The 23,707-nt window shown below is 45.5% G+C and overlaps 1 protein-coding gene across 5 annotated transcripts in view; it reads left to right on the forward strand.

Annotated features, from left to right (window-relative positions):
• LOC138521417 (spermatogenesis-associated protein 21-like) overlaps positions 1-23,707 on the forward strand; it is a 1,690,677-nt gene that overhangs the window by 781,237 nt on the left and 885,733 nt on the right. For all 5 annotated transcript variants that reach the window (XM_069634222.1, XM_069634219.1, XM_069634221.1 and 2 more), the window contains one exon: positions 4,226-4,359. In XM_069634222.1, the coding sequence (XP_069490323.1) occupies positions 4,226-4,359 (134 nt within the window). The remainder of the gene's footprint in view (positions 1-4,225; positions 4,360-23,707) is intronic.

The following is a 23,707-nucleotide window of genomic DNA, read 5'->3' on the forward strand; positions in this document are numbered from 1 at the left end:
ACCCATTGCACTGTTACTAGATGCTGATTATCATTTCTATCCATGCCATATGAATCTGGCATTAAAACTGATTCCTGAAGTACATATCATCCTGTATGGAATTTGAATGTTGCTTTGGAGCTTAGGTCCACAAATTATTTGAGCCTGTGCCTTCTGTCGATGTATGGATAGTTTCATGAATAAACACTTTTTTAGTAGCCATGAAGAACTGTTTATAGTGTTTCAAAAAGATGAGGTAGTTTTGAATATCCATTTTTACTACTGTGTTTCATTTTAATGAAGAAGATGTTGTAACAGGTTTCTTTCCTAATTCTGCTGGTGATAGTGAGAGAGTTTGTCATTCTTTACATGTAATCGGATCTCAAAGTTTTCTCATAAATGTGCCAGAGACACACGTTAAAACAACAGGTTATTTGTCACTTATGGTGTACAAAAAGTAGGACAAAAAGCATCTAGACCTATCATTACCCTTTGGATTGTTTTATGCATTCTTGAATTTTATACTCCAAGAGGGGCTGGCTGCTCTACGTGGACTCCATGTCATTGCAGTAACATGTTCACATGGAAGCGATTGCTTAAGCAGCAACATGGGCATCTCATTACGCATCCTGCCCACCTTATTCCCTGGATTCTAGTTCTAAGTTGAATTCACAGTTTGGCCAGTCATTTGTGAAGAATCTGTTTGGTTGAACTGTGCTCCATTACCTCTTTTGAACCTTCCCCCAAAATATGGTATGCTATAAAGACTCTGGGCCTCATCACGATGTGGGTGGTAGCCCTTAAATGCGGTGGTAACAGGGTTACCGCCACATTTATCACTCCGCCCAATCACAAGCCTGGCGTGTTTACCCCCAACTCAGAGCTGAGGGTAAACACAGTGGGAAAATGGCAATTTTTGGCACAGTTACCGCCAATGGTATTACCGTGTGGTAATTGTACCGAAAATTACCCCCAATGGGAAATGGGGAGTAATGTTTAGTGCCCAACCCGTGACCTGGCGGTAATACCGCCGGACGAGTGGGCGCTAACATAAATAAAGTTGGGCGGTATCCCAATCGGTATACCGCCCAACCCGTGATAAGGCCCTCTGTAACCTATGGCGGAAAGAGGACAGGACATATAAGTAAGTATACGTTGCTCACCATAGTAACTACTGTACTTTTAGTCCGCAGACCTTCCTCCATACTTCTCAGACCCTTCTAATAAGGTTTGTCATGCTGATAATAAAATGTATTGAAAAGGACTACCATTTGGAACGTGTGTGCACTGGCATTAACTGTGCATTTGCCTGTGCACTATTTCATTCTATTCTGTGCAACAGAGTGCTTCGATCCTGTCCCCTTCCCATCACTAACATCCCAGGATTACTGAGGAAAGGCGACTATGGACTAGGTGCAGAGTAGTCACCACTGCGAGATTTCTTGTACTTTTAGTTGGTCTCTCACCATTACCTGCTGTCTATATGTTCCCTGACCTGGATCTGTCTTTCCTGCCCTCAATTAGTTATCCCCATCCATTTAATTTTTCGCCTAAGCCTTCACCCCCTGTCGGTATGATTCTACATTCCATCCATTGCATCTTTTTTGCATGATCCTCGCCCTGTATCTGCTACTTCCTTGCCCTCATGATTTCTGCACTGTATGCCTTATCCCCTGTCTTTATGGTTCCTGATACATATCCTTTACTCCCTCATTGTATATTTTCTTAAATGTATCCTTTTCTACCTATCTGTTTGTTTACTTTATTATACTTCATCTCTATGGTTTGTATCATGTCTCCTTTGGTCAGTCTCTACATTGGGCCTCATTACGACCCAGGCGATAATGGGTTAACGGCGCCGTAAAAGGCTGCGGCGCCGTTAACCTATTAGCGCCTAATTACGAGGTCCCTTTGCGGGACCCGACCTTAACAGCTGGTGTAGACCAGCCGTTAAAGTAGGGACCCGCAAAAAAGGGACCTTGGTGCTAATTACGGTGCCGCAATTTGCGGCACCGTACTTAGTGCCTTCCCCATTCCCATTGAGCCCTATGGGGCAAAAATGGGAATGGAGAAGGGCCATGAAGGAAGGGGGAATTACCGCCCCACCAACCTTATAATGGGGTGGTAATTCCCCCTTTCTCCATGGCGGAGTCGGTAACTTACCGGCATGGACCATGGTGCTAATAGCACCATGGTCTTCCGCCAGGGTCGTAATGAGGCCCATTGTCTGCTCTGGTCATCTTCTCTGTTCATTTATGAGTGGCAAGGACCTAAATGAAAAATGTCTTGCCTTGAGCATTTAAGTCAGCCTCAGCATTGCTAACTTTACACTTATATAAATGTGACTGGTTAATGCTACATTTTAATTTTCCCAATTGCTGTCTTGCGTTTTGTGAGGTACCTGAGGGCGTCCTCACTTCTTTTCCCAATATATCCTCCCCCAGGTGGGCAGGGAAAGGCTGTAACTTTCGGATCCTGACCCTGGGGGTGGATATGCAAGGTGGGATCACCTGGGTGGAGGTTACTTGGGGAGTGGGGATGAGGCACCCTTGGGTGCGACATGGTAACCCCCATTTCCCTTTTTCAAGGAACCTAATATTCCCCTGGTCTTTGTAGGGTATTATCACTCTGTTCCCTATTTCCCCAGACAACCCACTCCCAACATACACCACTTAGGTACTGAGATGAGGAGGCCACCATTAAAACAGAGGAAAAACTGGATGAAGAAACATGAGCGGTATAGTTGTTGGGCTCTTTACCATGGTGCCTGGACTTTAAACAGGCTCAGCTGAGAAAGGGAAGCAGGGCAAACGCGAAGGAGGGTTCCAGGGCAGAAGCTGTGGCGCGTAGCACACACCTTCCGGAGACGCTGGGAGGTTAATGGAACGCGATCTGCTGCAACAGGCGAGAGTGGCTTGTTGGCAGTCTGAGGCAGAGCAGAGAAAGTTGTGCAGTACAGAGCGAAGGTACTGGGAGCATTGGAGAGGCTCCCGACCGCTCACCGGTGCAGGAGCTCCACAGTAAGCAGCTGCGACGCAAGGAAGCCATGGAGGACGCTGAACGCTAGAAGGAACCAGAGCAAACAGACCATGAACAGAGATGAGTCTCTGGAAAGCTGCCAGAAAGGGGAAATCCACCTGCTTGAAAAGGGGGCCCGGACACAGTGGATGGGCGGTTTTGAAGCCAGATACATTTAGTTTTTAATATCTAAATTGAATATAAGGGAAAGGGGAATAGAACATTGTTAAGAGTTCAATGATGAAGCATTGCCAAGAGCCAAGAATAATTAAGCACGAGATCTAAAATAGTAGCAAAACTGGTATGCAAGAGAATAAGTTTCCCAGAAGGAGAGTGTACTGGGAAGCCCATGATGGATTGTGAAGGCTGAACTATAACAGCAGCCTCATTTCCTATCAGGAGAGTGCAATGGGAAGCCTCTGTTGGTTTTGCAAGGGACAGCTACTGGAGAAGTGAATGTTAATGAAATCTGTGAGAATAAAGCTTCAAAGGCAGTTGAAAGGACATTGAGTCAACCCTCATCTTGAAGCTGAAAAAGTGGCAAGAAACCTATGAAACCGAATCAAGCAAGGTGTGTCGGTTGCGTGACCTGTAATGGGTGGACCATGTGGTCCGTCAACTGCGTCTAGACGGAATACACCCAACTAAGGAAAAGCCACACTGTGATTAAACAAAGAAAGCCTATGTGAACTGAGATTGATGTGCTGATCTTGAAATTGGTGACAAGTAACCAAACTCGAAGAGCTCGGGAAATATCCCAAGGAACTGTGTTATGTTGGAACATTGGAAGACTTGAAAGCCAGAGTAAGGGAACCCCTTTGTTATAAAGTGAACTTTTGTAATCAGGGGGAAGGGAAAACCCTTTTCCACTTAAGAGCTGGAAAAAGCTCTGAACTATTTTCTGGAACACTTAACATTTGATGCTGACATCGCTAAACATTGTATTCAGTTAGATGTGAGGGCAAGTATAGAGTTTGTACACAGACAGACATTTGCTTTGGGCTTCCTGACATAGACTATCATTAGTTTAATTTAGGTAGGGAAATCCCACCTTAGTTTAAGGCAAGTTAGTAATTTTCCCAACCCTCCTTTTTAGTTAATAAAAGTTTATACATTAAATGTCTATCTCATTGTCTTCGTCTCATTCATGATGCCTTCACAGTGTGCAAAGAACATTTCTGTAAGTATATGACATTTTATCTTACCTTGCATTGTACTCATTTTGTAGGTGAAAAGAATGAGATCGCAAAGCCACGTGTTATTGACTGCAGGAGGGAAGGATTCTGCTACTTCACTGGAACAGCCGACACCATCAATCACCATGCCGGAATTGTTAGAGTTCGGAACTACCCACCAGATTTAGTATGTGAAAATATCACACATAATCTACCCTGCTGTTACCTCTTTCTCTTGCTACCTGTGTCATTTGTTGTGCCAAAAATACTTCTTTTGCAATTCCATTTCTCACCTTGCTCAATTGGAAAAGGGGAGGGTATAAATAGCTATATTGTGAGCAAACCCACCATGTGTACATATGTAGCTGTACAACATGTAGAAGCAGAGATAATATAGCTATAACTATTCACTGATTCCACATATCAAGCAAAGAATCTTCCTAGGTCCTCAGTGATGTCCCCCAAACTAGCATTTGTAAAGTCCCCACAAACTTGATTTATCTTTACTTCCTTTCTTTATACTATTGGCAAATATCCCATAATCCTGTGTCTCCCCTTTTATATTTCCTTTCTCTTTCCTTTTCTTCATCCTTCTAAGTTTATTTTTGTAAATAGCATTTCTTCTGGAAGACTGCAAGTAAGAGGCGCGGTTGGAAGATACTTCATACCAAGAATGTATATCTTTTTGCGCAGCCAGACATCATCAGAATAATGTTTATTATGTGGTTGGCTGGTTCTCAATTCATTAAACATTGACACTGTTTTGAGAGCATGTAGCCTCTTCTCAAATAGGTATTGTGTGTATCACAGGTCTTCCAATTCAAGCATACCACAAGCCTTGGTGTTGTTTTAGACCAGGGTTATCCAAGTCTAGGCCTCGAGGGCTGGAAACATAAGTGATGTTCAGGATACCCCTCATTAATATTCACAGAATACATTTGCATACAATGATTCTAAATGCTTGCACATTTCTTCTCATTAATATTAATCAAGTATATCCTGAAAACTTGTCAGTATTCCGGCCCTCAAGTCCGGAAGTTGGACAACCCTGTTTTATACTATTCATTGCCTCTTGATTGCCTGATGTAAAATGTATATTGTCCAGGTCATTCAATCTGTTGTCTATGGCTTCTCGACTTCTAAACTATCTCCTACATCATTTTCAATAATCTCATCTGTACACAGTAGTGAAAGTAGGAGTCAGCTCCAAAATTGGCTGCTGCTGCATGAGAGATTAGGAGAGCTACAGGCAGATGTGAAAGTGAGAACATATCACAGAGACACACAGGTCCCCATCTCCCAAGGAATTGCACATACCTCAAATTAGGCCTTGTAAGCATTGTAGTTACCTCTACCTGACAAACTTCTGTGAGCAATCAAATTACACGTCAGTTCCAGGGACTCTTAAGGTCCTAGACGCTCTCAGTTGCCAAGGAGACAGGAGAGTCTCTTTCGATTATAAAATATACTACAACATCCCGTCCTCTTTCTTTTGTCCATATTTGTGAGTTGTGGTCCTGGAAAGGAGACTGGACTACAGCATAATGTAGAATAGCATTCTAGATGATACAAGGAAAGGTACAAGTTTGCGTGCCTGATCATAACATTTGAAGATACACTATTGTGCATGCTCCTAGCCTCAGACAATGAAGTGTCCTAAAGCTAAGGACACTCGCGTCCCCTGCACATCACTACACTGTATAACAGTAAAAGGAATAAAATGAATAAGTCAGTATAACTAATGTGATACAAGAATGTACTTAGAACATAGCAAAGTCATAAAATAGATATTTTATATTGTATAGAAAATAACAAAATAATGTTGGCTGTGCTCAACGCGTTTCGGGTGTAACCCTTCACCAGGAGCTAATGTCACAAAATTCCTCTTAAAATTTTCAATCAAGCAATCTACAACGTAAATAGAAATTGCAATGTATTTAGTACACATTGTTTGTGTATTAGGTTATCTCCCATGACATAAGGTAATCATTCATCTGGATGGCTTACAGCCTCAAACACAGGGTCCAAAAATGTATTCTCTTGGTCTCTCGTATTAGCTCAACGCATCAATATAAGATCTGTCCCAACCTAACGGTCAAAAGAACACCAAGAGTAGAACTGCTGTTGAACATTGCATAGCACATAAATCAGTTGCATTAATGCAAATCAATAGTTCCCCAACACGGACATTGAGGCTCTTACCTCTTAATTCAAGAGTGACCTGTGAGGCTTTCATGTGTCAGCATCACCAAGTCATATGGACCTTAGAATATTCAGGACTTCCAAAGAATATATACAATCCTAGTACCGGTCTCCAAATATATCTAAAGAAAGGGTTAAAGCATACCAACTATAGTCATTAATCAAAGATGCTATTAATGGTTGTATATCTCGAAAATCAGTTGCATTAGTGCAAATCAATAATTCCCCAACACAGAGAAGGAGGGTCTTAGCTCTTGATTCAGGAGTGACAAGTGAACCTTCATATGCCAACATCACCAAGCCATAAGGACCTTAATTCACACAGGCCATCAAAAGAATAAATTAAATCATAGTATGGTTCGCAAAATTTGTATTTGTATTTTGTTTATTTGTATAGCGCACAAGGCCTGAGGCCAACCGGGTGCATTATTTAGTTACAGGCAGGTTACATATAGACACAATATTTACCTTAAGAAATATACAAGATATACAAGGTTACAGGCACAATATTTACATTCAACTATACAGAATGTACATGTTACATAAATTAAGGTGTGCAGTTTACACAGGCTGAGCAAAATATAAGGTCAAGATATAATGCAAGAACAGCCTATGATGCTGAGGTGAGTGTTCCAGTCAGGTCATGCCTAGTCAAGGGTGGACAGCCAAACTTTGGCCTTACGCTTGAAGGCCGGGAACGAAGGTTCAGCTCTGAGTGGGTTGGGTAGAGTGTTCCACAGCTTAGCCGGAAGGACTGGGAAACTACGACCTCCAGATTTTTGGAGGTTGAAGCGTGGGATGACCAGGCAATTAGCGTGTGTGCTTCTGAGAGGTCTCACAGCTGAATGAGTTGTGAACCTGTTGGAGAGGTAGCTGGGAGCTTGGTTTGCGATACTTTTGTGTGTAAGTGTCAGAGCTTTAAAGGAGATTCTTTGGGTATCTGAAAGCCAATGGAGGTTTGGTCTGTGTTCTGAGATGTGTGAGGTCCTGGGGATGTTAAGGGCCGCTCTAATAGCATTATTTTGGATAATTTGGAGTTTTCTGATATTGCATTGGTTGATGCCTAGATAGGGGGCATTGCAGTAGTCAATTTTGGATAAGACCAAGGTCCTGGCTAGGGTAGTACAGTTGGCTGGAGACAGGAAGGGGCGGCAGGCTGTGATGAGCTTGCATGTGTAGGATGCAGCTGAGGCGACTGCATTGGTTTGTCTAGTTAAGGAGAGGGTGGAATCAAGGTACATACCTAGTGTCTTAATGTCCTGGGCCACTTTGATGGAATTACCATTGATGGTGAAGGACTTGAATGAGGAGTCAAGTTTGCTGAGTTTATGGGGTAAGCCTAGGATGAGGAGCTCAGTTTTCTCATCATTTAAGCACAGTTCGTGCTGCGCCATCCAGGCCTGGATGACTTGGTAGATGGCGTTGATAGCTAAGGTGTCAGTTTTGTAATTGTCTGTAATGGGAATAAGTAGTTGGGTGTTGTCAGCGTAATTAGTGTACGTGACGCCCATACGGTCCAGGATGTCAAATAGAGGTTTTGTGAAGACATTGTAAAGTGTCAGGGACACACATGATCCTTGGGGGATTCCACATGTGACCGGGGAAGGTTCTGCAGTGGCGGTAGGGGAGAAGACCCTCATGGATCTGTTATCCAGGAAGGAGGTAATCCAGGTAATCCAGTAGACAGAGCCAAGGACGAAGGCACAAAAAATCAGGTTCAAGAGAAACAAACACCAATAAGCCACTCACAGGAATAGCCGAGAAGCAATGAATGACTGCAGTCTGGGCCCTTTATAGTCACTTCCTGGTTCACTGGTCACGTGACATGGTGCTGGTCACGTGACCGGGAGAACGAGTTTGCTGTGCATCCAGGAGGTGCCATGGAAACCTACAATCATGTAGCAGCCTGCGCCGTGATCAAACACCAGGTGAGCCACCGACAACATCACTGCACCGAGGGGGCCGTGATGGCCCAAAGACCCCCGTGGGCATGGCAGCGAGGACCCCAAACAGCCCCGGGGTCTGCACCAAAGCGGGAGTATGGGAGGAGCATGAGTCTGGGGCCGTAAACAAGGTAAGTTCCTGACAGAGTCCCCCCCTAAGGCCCCACGAGGGATGATCCCGATGGAAGCGGACAACCAGGACAGGGGGTGGACGTTGGCAGCGGGCTCCTAGGACCGTTCTTCAGGCCCAAAACCTTCCTAATCAATACGATACTGAAGACAACCTCTACTATAGCGGCAGTCAAGAATAGCGTCAACTTCATAAAGAAGCCTTGGACCAGAGGCGGAGGAGGCACCACTATTCAGGTAGAAGGCGAACATGGTTTCAAGAGGGAGGTGTGAAACACCAGGTGCATTTGCCAAGAGACAGGTACTGCTAGGCGAAATAAGATTGGATTGATGACCTTGGTAATCCGATACAGACCCACAAAACTGGGAAGTATTGTGCGGGAACCCGGAAATACATGTATGCCATCTAGACAACCACACCCTGTCGCCAGTCTCATAGAGTCTGCCAAGCAACACATGGCAGCCTGAGCATCTTGAAGATGGGCGAGCGCATGCTTGTGAATTGCTGTGAGGTCTCTCAAGCAGGAATCTGCGGCTGGGATAGATGTGGGTGGCAGATCCGATACGAGCAGAGTATGGAGGTGTTGGCCAGACAAAGAAAGGACAGAACCCAGGAGAAGAATGGGGGTGTTGTTATAAGCAAAATCCACGGTTCATAGGACGTGGAACCAGGATTCTTCTGAGGAAAAACAGGCATCGATAACTAAGAGTGCCGTGAGTCCTCTCCACAATCGGGACGTGAATTGAAAACCCCTATCCAAGATGAGGATGGATGGGAGTCGAAACAAAAAGAAAACATGACGAAAAAGAGTTGAGCCAGTACGGGAGCTGGAGGGATGCAAATAAACCACAGGTACACCAAAGGGCTTGGGAAGAGTTCATTTTTACTGTGTTTGGTCTTGTGGACAAACCACAGATTTGGGCCTGGGGTGTCCCAGCTATAAGGAAGGCATAGTATCAGGAATAGACAGACAACAGTGATCACAGTTCAAGGGTGTTTATTAAACTGTATAGGTAGCTTGGAAAAACACCTAATCTACAACTAAATCTAAGATGGGAGCAAACTACGACCATCAAATAATATTACGGCAGTCCTAGTGGCGTCTTGTCTTTTCAAATAAAAGGGTCTATACTAAGAAGAACCTATTGCCATTCCTTACGCTAAATACAAAAAGAGTGTGGGCTAGTGTTCAAAAGAACGAAAGAAGTGTTCACAAATGATAAGTCAGGATGTGTTAGCCTGGGGTCTCCCTTCTCCACGTTTTGAGTACGGGACAAGGCAGGACTCCTGAGCATAGCACACTCTCTAGCTTTCCCAGCATGAGACGACAGTTCCACCTCAGGTATCAGGATCTTCAGTGGTTCAGTCTTTTTTCTACAAAAAAGTCTCTTGCCTGTGAGGATCTGATGGGTTCCAAAAATAACAAACAAAATGTTCCTTTCCAATGTACGTTGGTGATGACTTCACCCCTGGGTCCCCCTCAACAGTTCATTGTGGACATCCCTCTGGCGCGTTCACTCTTTGTCCTCACAATGTTCATCGGGCATCATGCTTTGCCCCCCCTTTCTGTAGGCATCCCTCTTGTCTGGTTTTCTCTTGCCAATCTTACAGTTTCTTTGCTTCCCTTGGTTTCTAATCATTTGCCGGTCAAAGACTTTCGACTGTACAGAGGATTTTGCAAGACCCCTGCATGACCACTTTGACCTTTCTTTGCGGCTCTCCTACGGCCTTCTGGTATCAGCAGTTTCAGCAAAACGTGGGCTTAATCAGAGTCTCTATAATGAGCACCCACGTGGTGCCGGACCCCTCTGCAGCTTGTTTTCCCTTAATGTTAACAGTTCTTTCTTTAATCTGCCATTTGCAACTTTCATTCAAGACAGTTTGGTTTCTTATCGGTTCTCCCCTCGACTCACTGTCTGTGATGAACCGCTTAGCTTTTCTTGTCTCTGAAGTTAAGGCCGGTACCATGGTAGCGAGCGTCTCTCCCTGTTCTGATTATCATTGTAAGCGTGCTCCATGTACTGTGGACATCTGCTGCAACACACGCTGGCTATTGTTTGCGGTCTTATAATTCCCTCTTTTTTTTCACGTGGGAACAGTTTGCGACTAGCGAATAATATGGGGTGTTCCAATCCATCGCAAACCTGGGACAGGACTGCTCCCAACCCTGTAAGGGAGGCATCCATCTGCAATACGAATTCTTTAGAAAAAACTACCTTTAGGATTGGGTTCTGGCACAGAGTTTGTTTTCAAAGTGTTAAAACGTATTTCGTCCTCATCATTCCAATGAAGTGTCTGTGGCTCAGCATTCTTAAGTTTATCTGTTAGCCGGTCTGTTTTGTCTGACAAGTTGGGGATAAACCTACTGTAATATCCTATCAACCCGAGAAATGCTCTAAAATCTCTTTTCGTTTTGGGTGTTGGTGTATCTAAGACAGCTTTTACCTTCTCATGTTGGGGTTCTACCTTCCCGTTTCCTACAAAGAAGCCAAGGTATTTTACGGCTGACCGGGCCAGTCTGCACTTAGCTCCATTAGCAGTTAGGCCAGCGTTTCTGAGGACTTTCATGATGGTATAAAGATGGAAGATGGTCCTCCCAAGTCTTACTATAAATGACGATACTGTGAATATAAGCTCCACAGAAATTGGAATAAGGTTGCAATGGTACAGTAGAGCGAAAATGGGGTCTCTTGCAGGGGCTGTTGCGACTCAGGAAGGTGGGTTAGGCGATGAATAATAGGTTCCCAATATTCCAGGAGGGTCTCCCCAAGAGGGCAGAACAGGTTCCAGGAGTTGCGAATGGGATGGTAGCAAAGGCTACCTGTGGAAAGGCGAGTGGCCCTCAAGGGACACTTGTGCGTAAAAATTGATGGATGCACTAGTGGCCACCGGTAAGGGTTGCAAGCACTCATCGACCCCTGGTGCACTCCAGATCAAACTACGACAGTCAAGTCCACTTCGGTTGCAGGTTCAAATGCGGTAATTGTGCGGCTCTGTGGCTTTCAGTGGCACAGTTACAGCGATGTTTCTGTGGCAGGACAGTGGTGATTTCTCCACTCTTGTTGAAGGGATCAGGCCAGTTTCACTGCAACAGGATTCAGGGCACAGAAGGGCACAGCAGCAAGACACCTGCCAAGTTCGTCACCACGGCTGGGCGACACAGTGACCGCGTGCACTCGGGTTAAGGCGTACTCTCCTAATTCTAGACCTAGAGCGCCTAGGTGTACGAAACTCGACCGGAGGGTGCCTTGCTCCCCGTGCTTACGATCTACAAAGTTTCAAGTGTCAACTCGAAACGGCTGCGGTTTCAGAGCAAAGGTCCTGCGCAAGTTGGTCAGTTCGCTGGTTGGCCCAGGAACATTTCCGAAGAGGCTCGATTGCAGGTTAAGATGAAGGTGCTGTGAATAGTTGTTCCCACTATTCAAATGGGCCGAAGCACCTTTGCGGACATTCTGGTTCGATCAGATGCAGAGGAGTCCTGCAGGACAACAGTGGGCTCACGGTGCCAAACCTTCCAGTGGGTCACCAGCGGTTCCTCGACTGCTTCTTATTTTCAGGATGCTTGGATCCTATCATAGGTTCCGTGAGACCTCAAGAGATCGACCTGGTATGGGTGTTTGGAGCCTTTTCTTATCCAAAATCTCCTTTGCGCCAAAACAAGGAGGACCCAATGAGAGATCTGCTCACATACAGGCACACCAGACGTGAACAAATCACGGACCACGGTGGTCCCAGTCATTCCCAGCACACCAGGCTCTCTGTCACCCAGGATGTGAATTGGAACTAGACAGTCCAGCCCACATCCTGGAGGCACACACAAGGTATGCAGAAGCCCGCGAAAGCTTGGCATTTCATGGGAGAATGCATGACCAAATAAGGCTGACCTGGGTCTGCTCAACCTGCGGAAGGCAAAAGGACAAGATGGTCAAATGACAGGACAAAGAACCTCGTGGCATGGCCATTTTGTAGCCAGGCCACCTTCATGTTGGCATGGCAAGAAAGGGTTAAAAATGCAAAAGTAAAAGCTGCCACCAGCCCTGTCCAAGGCACATCTGTACTTCTACCAACAAATCCTTTGAGGGAGTCTAGGGCCTTTGGAAACGAAAAGAAGACCCCAGCGCACTGTACTGTAAGGTAAACTGTGCACTGTTAACATGTTGCAGAAAAGTTGCAACATAGGAAAGGACTAAGGGAAACAAAGTCTCCCAGTACTGACTGTTTTTAAGGGCATGTCAGTTTCCCCATAACAAAGTGAGCAAAAACCCAGTGGAGTGCAGTAGAGGGCTGTGTTCCACTGGCAAAAAGTCAGGCTGGGCTTGTCGAGAACAGCAAAAAGTTGGGGGGTTCACAACTGGAGGAAAAATTACACATGAATGGGAACATTTCCTAACAGTATTCTACATGGCAGGATGGGGAAAAGGTGATAGAAGAAGGGGGATACCACGTTTCACCCGTCGGTGTCCTACTTCCACTCCCGACGACCCTCCATCCGGGTGATCCTCCCTCACTGGTCCACCCCCAGCAACTGGATCCAATAGTGATGGCCGTGTCCTGGCAACCTGGATGACAGATCCCCAGGGACTAGTCAGGGAGACACCTTCAGGTTTCTCACAGAGCCGCCAAGGAAAACAGGGAATCCCATGCATTTCTGAAAAGTACCTCACATGTGTGGGTGCACTTACCAGGGCACAAAGGGAAAAGGGTAAACCACTGGTACACCAAACGGCTTGGGAAGAGCACATTTGTACTGTGTTTCGTCTTGTGGACAACCCACAGATTTGGGCCTGGGGTGTCTCAGGCACCAAGGAGAACAGGGAACCCCATGCATTTCTGAAAAGAAGACACCCATGGGAATCCAATGAGGTCTGACTTGTGAATCAATCTAGAATGTATCACCCACAAGGCCTGGCAAAGTCCAAAATATAGGGAAAAAAACAATGTTCAGACATTTGCCACAAAGAAACCACCAAAACATGCCGGAACCAACACATTTCTTACCTTCCCACGTTCCCACAGGTGTCCCAACGAAAATGGTACCTCGCATGTGTCGGTGCACTTACCTGGGCGCAAATGGAAAAGGCTAATCCACTGGTACACAGAATGCCCTGGGGAATACTGGATTTGGCTGTCTGGACCACCCACAGATTTGGGCATGGGGTGTTGCAGCCACCAAGGAAAACGGAACCCCATGCATTTTTTAAAAGACAACACCTGTGGGAATCCAACGAGGTCTGACTTGCGCAAATTGCCCTAGAAGTTATTACTCACAAGGCCTGGTAAATTCCAAAATGTAGGGAAAAACACACAATGTTCAGACATTTGCCACCAGACATTTGCCACCACCAAAACATGCCAGTAACAACACATTTCTTACCTTCCCATGTCCCCACAGGTGTCTCGACGAAAACGGTACCTCACATTTGTGGATACACTTGCCTGGGCGCAAATGGAAAAGGCTAATCCACTGGTACACCGAATGCCCTGGGGAACACTGGATTTGGCCATCTGGACAACCCATAGATTTGGGCATGGGGTGTCGCAGCCACCAAGGAAAACGGAACCCCATGCATTTTTGAAAAGACGACACCTGTGGGAATCCAACGAGGTCTGACTTGCGCAAATTGCCCTAGAAGTTATTACTCACAAGGCCTGGTAAATTCCAAAATGTAGGGTAAAAAACAAAATGTTCAGACATTTGCCACCAGGAAACCACCAAAACATGCCAGCAACAACACATTTCTTACCTTCCCATGTCCCCACAGGTGTCTCGACGAAAACAGTACCTCACATTTGTGGGTACACTTGTCTGGGTGCAAATGGAAAAGGCTAATCCACTGGTATACCGAATGCCCTGGGGAATACTGGATTTGGCCATCTGGACAACCCACAGATTTGGGCCTGGGGTGTCACAGACAGCAAGGTAAACGGGGAACCCCATGCATTTCTGAAAAGAAGACACCTGTGGGAAGCCAACAAGATCTGATTTGCATGAATCGCCCTAGAATGCATTACTCACAAGGGCCTGCAAAGTCCAAAATGTAGGGGAAAAAACACAATTTTCAGACATTTGCCACCAGGAAACCACCAAAACAGCCGGCACCAACACATGTCCTATCTTCCCAAGTTCCCACAGGTGTCCCGACAAAAATGGTACCTCACATGTGCGAGTGCACTTATCTGTGCGCAAAGGGAAAAGGCTAATCCACTTGTACACCAAATGCCCTAGGCAATACTGGATTTGGCCGTCCGGATAACCCACAGATTTGCACCTGCGGTGTCTCAGCCACCAAGGAGAACAAGGAACCCCATGCATTTATTAAAAGAAGGCACCCTTGGGAATCCAACAAGGTCTGACTTGCGCAAATCGCCCTAGAATGTATCACCCACATGGCCCGGCAAAGTCCAAAATGTAGGGAAAACAATCAATGTTCAGACATTTGGCACCAGGAAACCACCGAAACACACCGGCAGCAACACATGTCCTACCTTTGCACGTTCCCACTGGTGTCCCAACAAAAATGGTACCTCACATGTGTGGGTGCAACTTCCTGGGCGCAAAGGGAAAAGGTTAATCCACTGGTACATCGAACGCCCTGGGGAATACTGGATTTGGCCATCTTGACACCCCTTAGATTTGGGCCTGGGGTGTCGCAGCCACCAAGGAAACCAGGGAACCCCATGCATTTCTGAAAGGTAGACACCCATGGAAATCCAAAGAGGTCTTATTTTTTCAAACTTCGCCCTAGAATGTATTACCCGCAAGGCCCGGCAAAGTCCAAAATGTAGGGAAAAAACTAAATTTTCAGACATTTGCCACTAGGAAACCACTGAAACATGCTGGCAACAACACATGTCCTACCTTCCCACGTTCCCACAGTTGTCCCGACAAAAACGGTACCTCACATGTGTGGGTGCACTTACTTGGGCAGAAGAGTAAAGGCTAAACCATTGGTATACCAAAGGGACCGGGAAGACAGCATTTTTACGCATTTGGTTTTGAGGACAACCCACAGATTTTGCCCCGGGGTGTCACAGCCACTAAGTAAAAAAGGGAACCCCAGGCATTTCTGAATATAAGACATCCGTAGGAATCCAAAGAGGTCTTGACGTTTGCAAATCGCTCTAGAATGTATTACCCACAAGGCCCGGCTGTCAAGAATCAGTGTATTGGTTATAACAAAGGTATAACTAACAGCACTGCAAGAAGCAAGGTTAATCATCCGTGTACCTTAATTAGGCATCACGGCTCCTTGAAACACTCCAGACAACGCTTTCCAGGCATTTCTCATCGAATCTACGTCACAGGGAAACACGAATACTGGAGCGATGGTGGTTGCCGTGGAGACGCTGGTGCCCGCTTCACGCGCCATGTCACGTGGGGCGTGTTGGTAACATCATGTGACTCTATGTTTAAAACCCTCATCAGTCATGGCCTCGGCGCTTCTGATTGTTCGTTAGCTCTGTTTTTGTATTGCACTCGGATTGATTATTGTTGTTGAACTTTGCTTCTTGCTCTCGGATTGCCTTGTCTATCCCCTGCTATTCTTACCCGTTACGTTGCCAACCTCTTTTTGCTTCTCTGACTCCATTCGCTCTGCGATTTCAACTCATGCTTGCCCGTCTGGTTAACGACTTGGATTATGAACACTGTGTGCTTGGCCTGATGTTCTGTTTGGATTATTGCCCATCTGTTACCGACCCTTACTTCTGGTTTCTGGACTTTTTCTGCTTCCTGTACAAAATACACACGGACTAGACACTGCCTATTGTGCGTTTTTAATCTTCAACAACTAGGCATCCGCGTGCTGTCGTGTCGAGTGGCTACTGGGGAACTAGAGGCTTGCACCACCTTAGAATCAGGTGTCCTTGTTTCGGCGGTGTAGGAGTTTTCTTCATTGCTCTTCGGAACTCTTGGAATCCTGAAAGACATCCCGACATCCTCGGAACAACCGGATCACCTGATTGCAGTCACAGCATTTCATCAAGGGGTGACGCTAAAGCTTACTCAGGGAAATCTGGTTAATCATTGTCCCTCTTATGTTAATGCATCCTGAACTTAGTTTACATATTCTATTGTAGAGCTGAACTCCACTTTCCCATTCCGGAAGGCCCCACAGCTTATGGTATTGATCCTCTCGCCTTTCCATTAGGTCAGTTCGAATGCAATTGAGTACACTGTATTGTTTGCATCCTCTACGCTTTTGACACCTGTCCTGTTCTTTTACAGTCACGTTCTATGCCTGGTGTTACATTCTGCTGCAATACTCGTCTGGTGTTCCAATCTTCCCATTAATAGACTCCTTTGGGTGTATTCTGTATTACTCAAAAGGGTACATTACATAGAAGAATTCATCAGCTACTCTACGTGCTCAAGCCTTGAGAGTCGACAGATTCTAACATAATCAGCAGCCGTTATGGACACCAATGAGACTCTAGCAAATATCATGCAGTTGGTTGCCGAATTATGTACTGATATGGTTACGGCACATAATGCCAAGCAATGTCGTATAGATGAGCTTCAGGCAGCCATTCCTGCTGCTGGTCCTGATGCTCCCCCAGCTGCTGTTGCATCGGCTTCTGGGGTACAGCCTTCTAGGCAAGAACCAGTGTACTTAACGGCTCAGTGTCCTCTTGCTCCCCCGGAGAGGTTCACTGGAGACCCCAAGGTTTTCAGGACCTTTCTAAATCAGTGCGAACTTCATTTCTTATGCCGACCCAACTCCTTTCCTGACTCGACTGCTAAGGCGGCCTTCGTCCTCTCCCATTTAGGAGGCACTGCCGCAGCATGGGCCAACCCATTACTGGAGGTAGGCAGTCATATGCTTTTACGATTGCAACGCATTGTTTAATGCTATGAGTCGAGTCTTTGATACTAGATATAAGTCTGAAGCAATGGATCTTGAACTTTTGAATTTACACCAAGGCGATTCCACATTGTTTCCATATCTGGCCAAGTTTAACCAATTAACTCGCCTTGAAACACTTGTGTATAGGCGTGTTACAAATGCCATATCATATCATAACGGCAGAGACCAATTGGCCAGAGGAAAAGAAAGCCTCACTGTTTTACAGAGGATTATCAGATCCATTTAAGGACATTCTAGCTACCATCCCTGTACTACCTACAGGGTTTTCTGAACTCCTTGATCTTGTTCTCCAGATTGATGCTAGAAAGGCTGAAAGAAAAGGTGAACGCAGAACTCAGGTCCCTGTGCAGTTGCCCTTGCCGACTTCAGTAACAGGAAATAGCGAACCCAGGCTGTTCGAGGTCCACTGTCCTCAGAAGAAAGAGAGCAACATAGAATAGATAATCTATGTTTCTATTGCAGGTCCCCAGATCATTTTTTTACGATCTTTCCCAAAGAAGCCAAAGAAAGAGGGAAACTTGAAAGCCTGGCAATAGAGGAGGTCCGATTGCTGAGCCAAGTATCTACGAATCCCACACCTTCTGCAGCCTTCACGATCATGACTCAATTTGACTTACCCACAGGGTTTTCCTGGACAGTCAGAGCAGTACTTGATTCAGGTGCCATGGGTAACTGTATTGACGTCCAATATGCCTGAGAAATGGGTATACCAGTGCTTTCCTAGGCCCAACCAGAGCTAGTGAATGCAGTTGATGGTACCACTCTGTTATCCGGTTTAGTAACCGAAAAAAACTATAGAACTGAACATGACGACTGGTACCAGTGATACTGAGAACATCAGTTTTCATTTGATAACGGCACCCCAGTTCAAAATCATACTTGGGTTACCCTGGTTGGGCTTGCATAATCCCAGTGTTGATTGGCACTCTGGGGCGGTTTTGTTCTGTTCTGCTTATTGCGAAACCACATGCCTAACTTCTGAAAAGACACTGGCCAATCCATGTCGTCCACTGCTCAAGGTTGCCCCAACTGTGGGTGCAATCACAGCAACACCTTTGCCCGAAGTGTATGACACATTTTGAGATGTGTTCGATGCTAAGGGAGCTGAGGAGCTACCACCGCATAGGTCCTATGATTGTCCTATTGATCTCATCCCCGGAGCTAAGATACCTTCAAGCTGGGTCTACTCTTTAACTGTGAAGGAGGATGCCCTTCTGAAAGAATACATAGAGAAATCATTAAGGGCAGGTTTCATACGTCCTTCACGTTCACCAGCGGCATCTCCTATGTTTTTCGTGCCCAAGAAAGAAGGAGATCTTATGCCTTGTATTGATTACTGCGGATTGAACGCAGTCACGATACAAAACCAATATCCTATACCTCTCATATCGGTCCTCCTTGATCAACTTGGCTCTTTGAAAATGTTCAGTAAATTAGATCTCCGGGGTGCATACAATCTGGTCCTAATACGTCACAGCGATGAGTGGAAGACGGCATTCAAGACGCGGTATGGCTTGTACGAATATTTCGCAATGCCCTTTGGGCTCTGTAAAGCCCCAGCCACGTTCCAACATTTTATCAACAATGTTTTTCATGACATGCTAGACCACTTTGTGGTAGTATATCATGATATCATCTTGATTTATTCTCCCACTTTTGAAACACATGTTCAACATGTGTCATCTGTATTGCAACATTTATGTGAAAATCGTCTTCATGCGAAACTAGAGAAGTGCATATTCCACGTCACTAGAGTGGAATTTTTGGGTTATGACATCACGAACAGAGGAATTCGTATGAGTGACACTAAGGTGAAGGCAGTCCTAGACTGGCCTGTTCTGAAGGATTTGAAGGCTTTACAATCTTTTTTGGGCTTCTCGAATTTCTATAGATGTTTCATAAGGTCATTTTCTGAAATCGTAGCCCCACTGACTGCTCTAACTAGCAACAAGTCCCAGTAATACTGAAGCGCGACGGGCCAAAAGACTTTTGAAGCCTTGAAGGCAGCTTTCACGACCGCTCCGGTACTTCAACACCCGAATCCTACCCTACCTTTTGTAGTTGAGGCGGATGCTTTGGACATTGTGGTAGGCGCCATATTGTCACAGTCTTGCCGGGATTCTGGGGAATTACATCTGGTGGCGTTCCACTCCCGTAAATTTACCATATACAAGAGGAATGACACCGTTACGGAAAAGGAGCTGCTAGCGGTTCAGGATGCTTTTCTTGTCTGGCGACACCACTTGTTGGGAACCATTGCACCTGTATAGGTGTATACAGACCACAGAAACCTCATGGCACTCCAATCAGTGAAATGTAACATGGCCGGTCATGCCCGTTGGGAGGAGTTTTTCTCAATGTACCATTTTGTCATCACCTATCGTCCAGGTTCCCTGCACTCCAAAGCAGATACGCTTTTGCGCATTCATGGTCCTCCCGTGTAGCGTTCACCTGAAGGAATGCTCATTCTTCCTATTCAGGTGGTTTGTGCTTGTGTACTGCAGCCCTCGTTGAAATCGGCCTTACAGGTTTGGGGCAATTCACAACCCTCCAAAATCAAGGAGTACAACATGGATGTTATTCAGGGTTTACCTTATCTACGAGGTCAGGTTTTTCTGCCAGATCCTTGGAAACGTAACACGGTGCTACAATGGTGCCTTGACTCCAAGGTCGCAGCACACCCAGGTCAGAAGAAGACGATGGATCTTCTCATGCGGTGGTGTTGGTGGCCGAGCATGAATAAAGATGTCCGGAAGTATTTCGCCTCTTGTGCAGTTTGTGCTCAAGGAAAAAGTTTGTATGCTAAACCCTTGTGTCTTATCCATCTCTTACTGATTCCCGATCTGCCTTGGACGATGATTTCTATGGATTTTATTGTTGAGCTACCCGTCATATGTGGTTACGATACCTTGTGGGTATTTATAGACTATTTCACGAAAATTGCCTTGTTCATCCCATGCCGTGGCCTACCCACAGCCCCCGCTTTGGCAGAGTTGTTTCTGCAGAATGTCTTTCGATGCTTTGGCTTAGCCAGTATCAGAGTTTCGGACAGAGGGTCCCAATTTACCTCACAGTAATTCTCTTGGGATTCTCTTTTCAAAGTAGCACATTTTTGGGTGCTGGGCCCAGACACGCAATACACCTGGTATATACTCTCCTGACAAGCTCTCTCATGTCGCTCCCAAGTCTCTTCCACAAACACTCTTAATTCAAAACCCCAAGGGCATGACTCATCCTTGGGATTTTCTTTTCAAAGTAACACAATTCTGGGTCTGGGGCTCAGACTCGCAAGACACCTGGTGCACTCTCCTGCCAAGCTCGCTCATTTAGCTCCTTTATACCATTTGGGTGCTGGTCCCAGACTCGCCAGGCACCTGGTATGCTCTCCTGCCAAGCTTTCTCTTTATTCCTTTATTTCTTGCATTCATACAGTTCCAATATTTTGTTTTGTTTTCAGCAAAACACTGGGTCTCAACCCCAACTTCATTTTCTTCCTTTGTTAAATGTCCAGTGTGCTGCCAAGTGTACAGTCTATAGTCTCTGACGGTCCTTGGTCTTTCTTTGCTTGTTGCAGTTCGTGTGGAGTTCCTCCTACTCACCCGTGCTTCCTACATCTCTGATTCCTCCCACGCAATGGGCGTCTCTGAAGGTCCTTGATGTTTCTTTGCTTGCTGCAGTTCGTGTGGCGCTCCTCCTACTCAATCGTGCTTCCTACATCTGTGTTTCCTCACTCGAAGCGGGCCGCAAAGTGTGCTGCCAAGTGTACAGTCTGCAGTCCCTGATGGTCCTTGGTCTTTCTTTGCTTGCTGCAGTTTGTGTGAAGCTCGTCCTACTCACCCATGTTTCCTCTAACTGCAGTTCATACAGCGAAGCGGGCCACGAAATGAGCTGCCAAGTGTACAGTCTGCAGTCCGCGGCCTGTGGACGGCCGGCGTCTGGGGGTTCCTCTGCACCTTTGACTTTGGTGAGTGTGTTACAGACCAACGGCCAGTTTAATTGAAGCTATTTTACGGTTTTACATCCTACACGGCGTCCTATAGACTGTGTGGAGTTTTTTTCTCCCTTTGATCTAGGCACCATTTTCAGGTTTTTGGGTGTGCTGGAATTCCGGATTTGAATCTAAATTAAGTCTCTCAGACATTTACCATGCAGCAGGGCCTTAGAAGTCAATCTGTCACTGATGATCAATCAGAACCATAAGTCCCACAATGCAGCAGCACTGCAATACATTTTCGGCTGGTAAAGATCAACCAACTACCGAATCTTGAGGAAGATTGGATTGTGGCATTTTGAATACAAAATATGGGTGGGAATTGCTCGCAAAATTTAAAAATATTGCTCCTCCATGTTCGAGTGATCTGGATGCGAGAAAGACGGTTCTCAATGGTTTTGGGACTCCGAATCCAGCTTATGCAAAGAAGTCCAGTCTGGAGGCTAATATTTCAAAGTACAACACAATCCACTTGCCCATTGTGGGACATAGAATAACATACATTTTCTTTGCAAAATAAATGGGAACTAACACTGAAATTAAATCAATTGCCCTGGTTGAAGGAACTGCCATGCTGGACCACTCAATTATGACTGAGAAGAATGACATGGTTGAGCCCAAAGAACTGAATGATCTGAGCATAATTGAATTTGCGGCCTTAGCACTGGAAAACAATATGGGTTCAGGTCACGATTGTAATCCTGTGTGATCCAACAAACATGTGATGCATCTAACTTCGGTTCACCTACTAAATTAGCAACTTTTATCGATAATTTCTTAGTTAGCAATGGTCCAGATGGACACGAGAGAATTGAGTTAAATTCTTTTTCTGAGGGAGCAGAGGTTTCTGGTGAGGCTGCAATGCACCACACTTTGAGAGAGGTGGATGAGAGAGAATCTGATTATCTCACCCGACCATGTCTGCTCTCAATATGGTCATTGGTTCCTTTGTGAATTTATCTGGCATGAACTGAAGGCCCATACTTTAATTTTGAATGAGGTGAATGTTAAACTTGAAGGCATGCAACTGGGTTTACAAATAAAACCGATCCTAATGCATGCGGGTTGTGAGCATCTGGCTACGCATGTTGAGTGTTTAGAATGCTCTAATCCGACTGTAATTAGTGACCACTCCATGGAAATTGTCTCTGTAGTGCCCCGTGTTGCTCAACAGCGTAATCCGAAGGGAAATTTGTTGGCACAGTATATTAGTTACTCACCCATGAGACAGAGGAAGGTCAAAAACACGAAATGGTCCAAAAAATATTAGTTCAACTATAATGGAATCTATGAAGAAGAGTGGGGCTAATAAGAATGTATCCCCACCTGTTATGCCTCAGCTGATTGAAGAATGCCGAACGGATGTGGCAGCAATCTCTAAACCTCTTAATAAGGACTTTTCAACTCAGACCACCCAGGAACCTCCTTTGCCTTATTCTATCATACTCTCAACTGTCGTTGAATCAAGCAAACTTACTCCTGGGTTTGATGTTGGGACCAAGCAGTAACTAATGCCTCTGTACAGGATGAGCAATCTGCCTCATGGTTCACTAATCACACTAATAATGTTAAAGTTCTGCTTCACCAAGCTGTTATATCAAATGTAAGTGATGCTGTATCTAATGATCCAACGTGCTCAGCTACTAATGATATTGTGAGCTCATATGCCTCAGCAACCAGTGCTATCCATGGAGAAATGAAAGTTACTCGCCTCTGACTCAGAGTGAAACTACCACTAAATTAGCTGTTTTGTCCTCTAACCAGGCGAATATGCTAAATAGGTTTTACTTTCCTGATGACAAGTTGACTCCCCAGTCATTAAACCTTGCCTTTAGGGATGTCGAGAGCTCATAATACTCAAATCTTAAATCACAAGAAAGCTGTTTGGTGAGTTCACCTCCCTCTCTGTATCTGATTGTGAGCTCGGGGGTCGGGCAGCTTCTGAAGAAACTGCCTGTGTCTAATTTAAAGAAAACAAGTGGTAGTCCTGTGGAACGGGAGGAATCGGGAAGTTTGAACCATACAGCATCTTGCGTCAAGCTAGCGAGCAGGACGCCCCGTTCGGCACTCATGCCTCTAAGCAGGAGGGAACAAGGCATACTACCACTTTATGCGACACTGACTTTCTGGGACAACGTCATACCAGTTCAAATTGAAACTGGTTAGCCTCCTAGGTCCTGGTATTTCGGTGTGTTGATCTTTGCTGAAATTCCAGCTCTGGGCTTATTAAATGGCAAGAGAAATTCTCATAATGGGGAATCCCATCCACCTAGGATGAGCAATCTCGACTTAGCACATAAGGGGTTAACCTCTGCGGATGTAGATCGTGTTGCATTTCCAGACCGAAGACACACTGATTGTTCTATTCTATATTTCAGATCTTATTTGATGATTCCGAGATA

The sequence above is a fragment of the Ambystoma mexicanum genome, chromosome 13 (genome assembly GCF_040938575.1).
Source record: "Ambystoma mexicanum isolate Mex_15411 chromosome 13, UKY_AmexF1_1, whole genome shotgun sequence".
NCBI lineage: Eukaryota > Metazoa > Chordata > Amphibia > Caudata > Ambystomatidae > Ambystoma > Ambystoma mexicanum.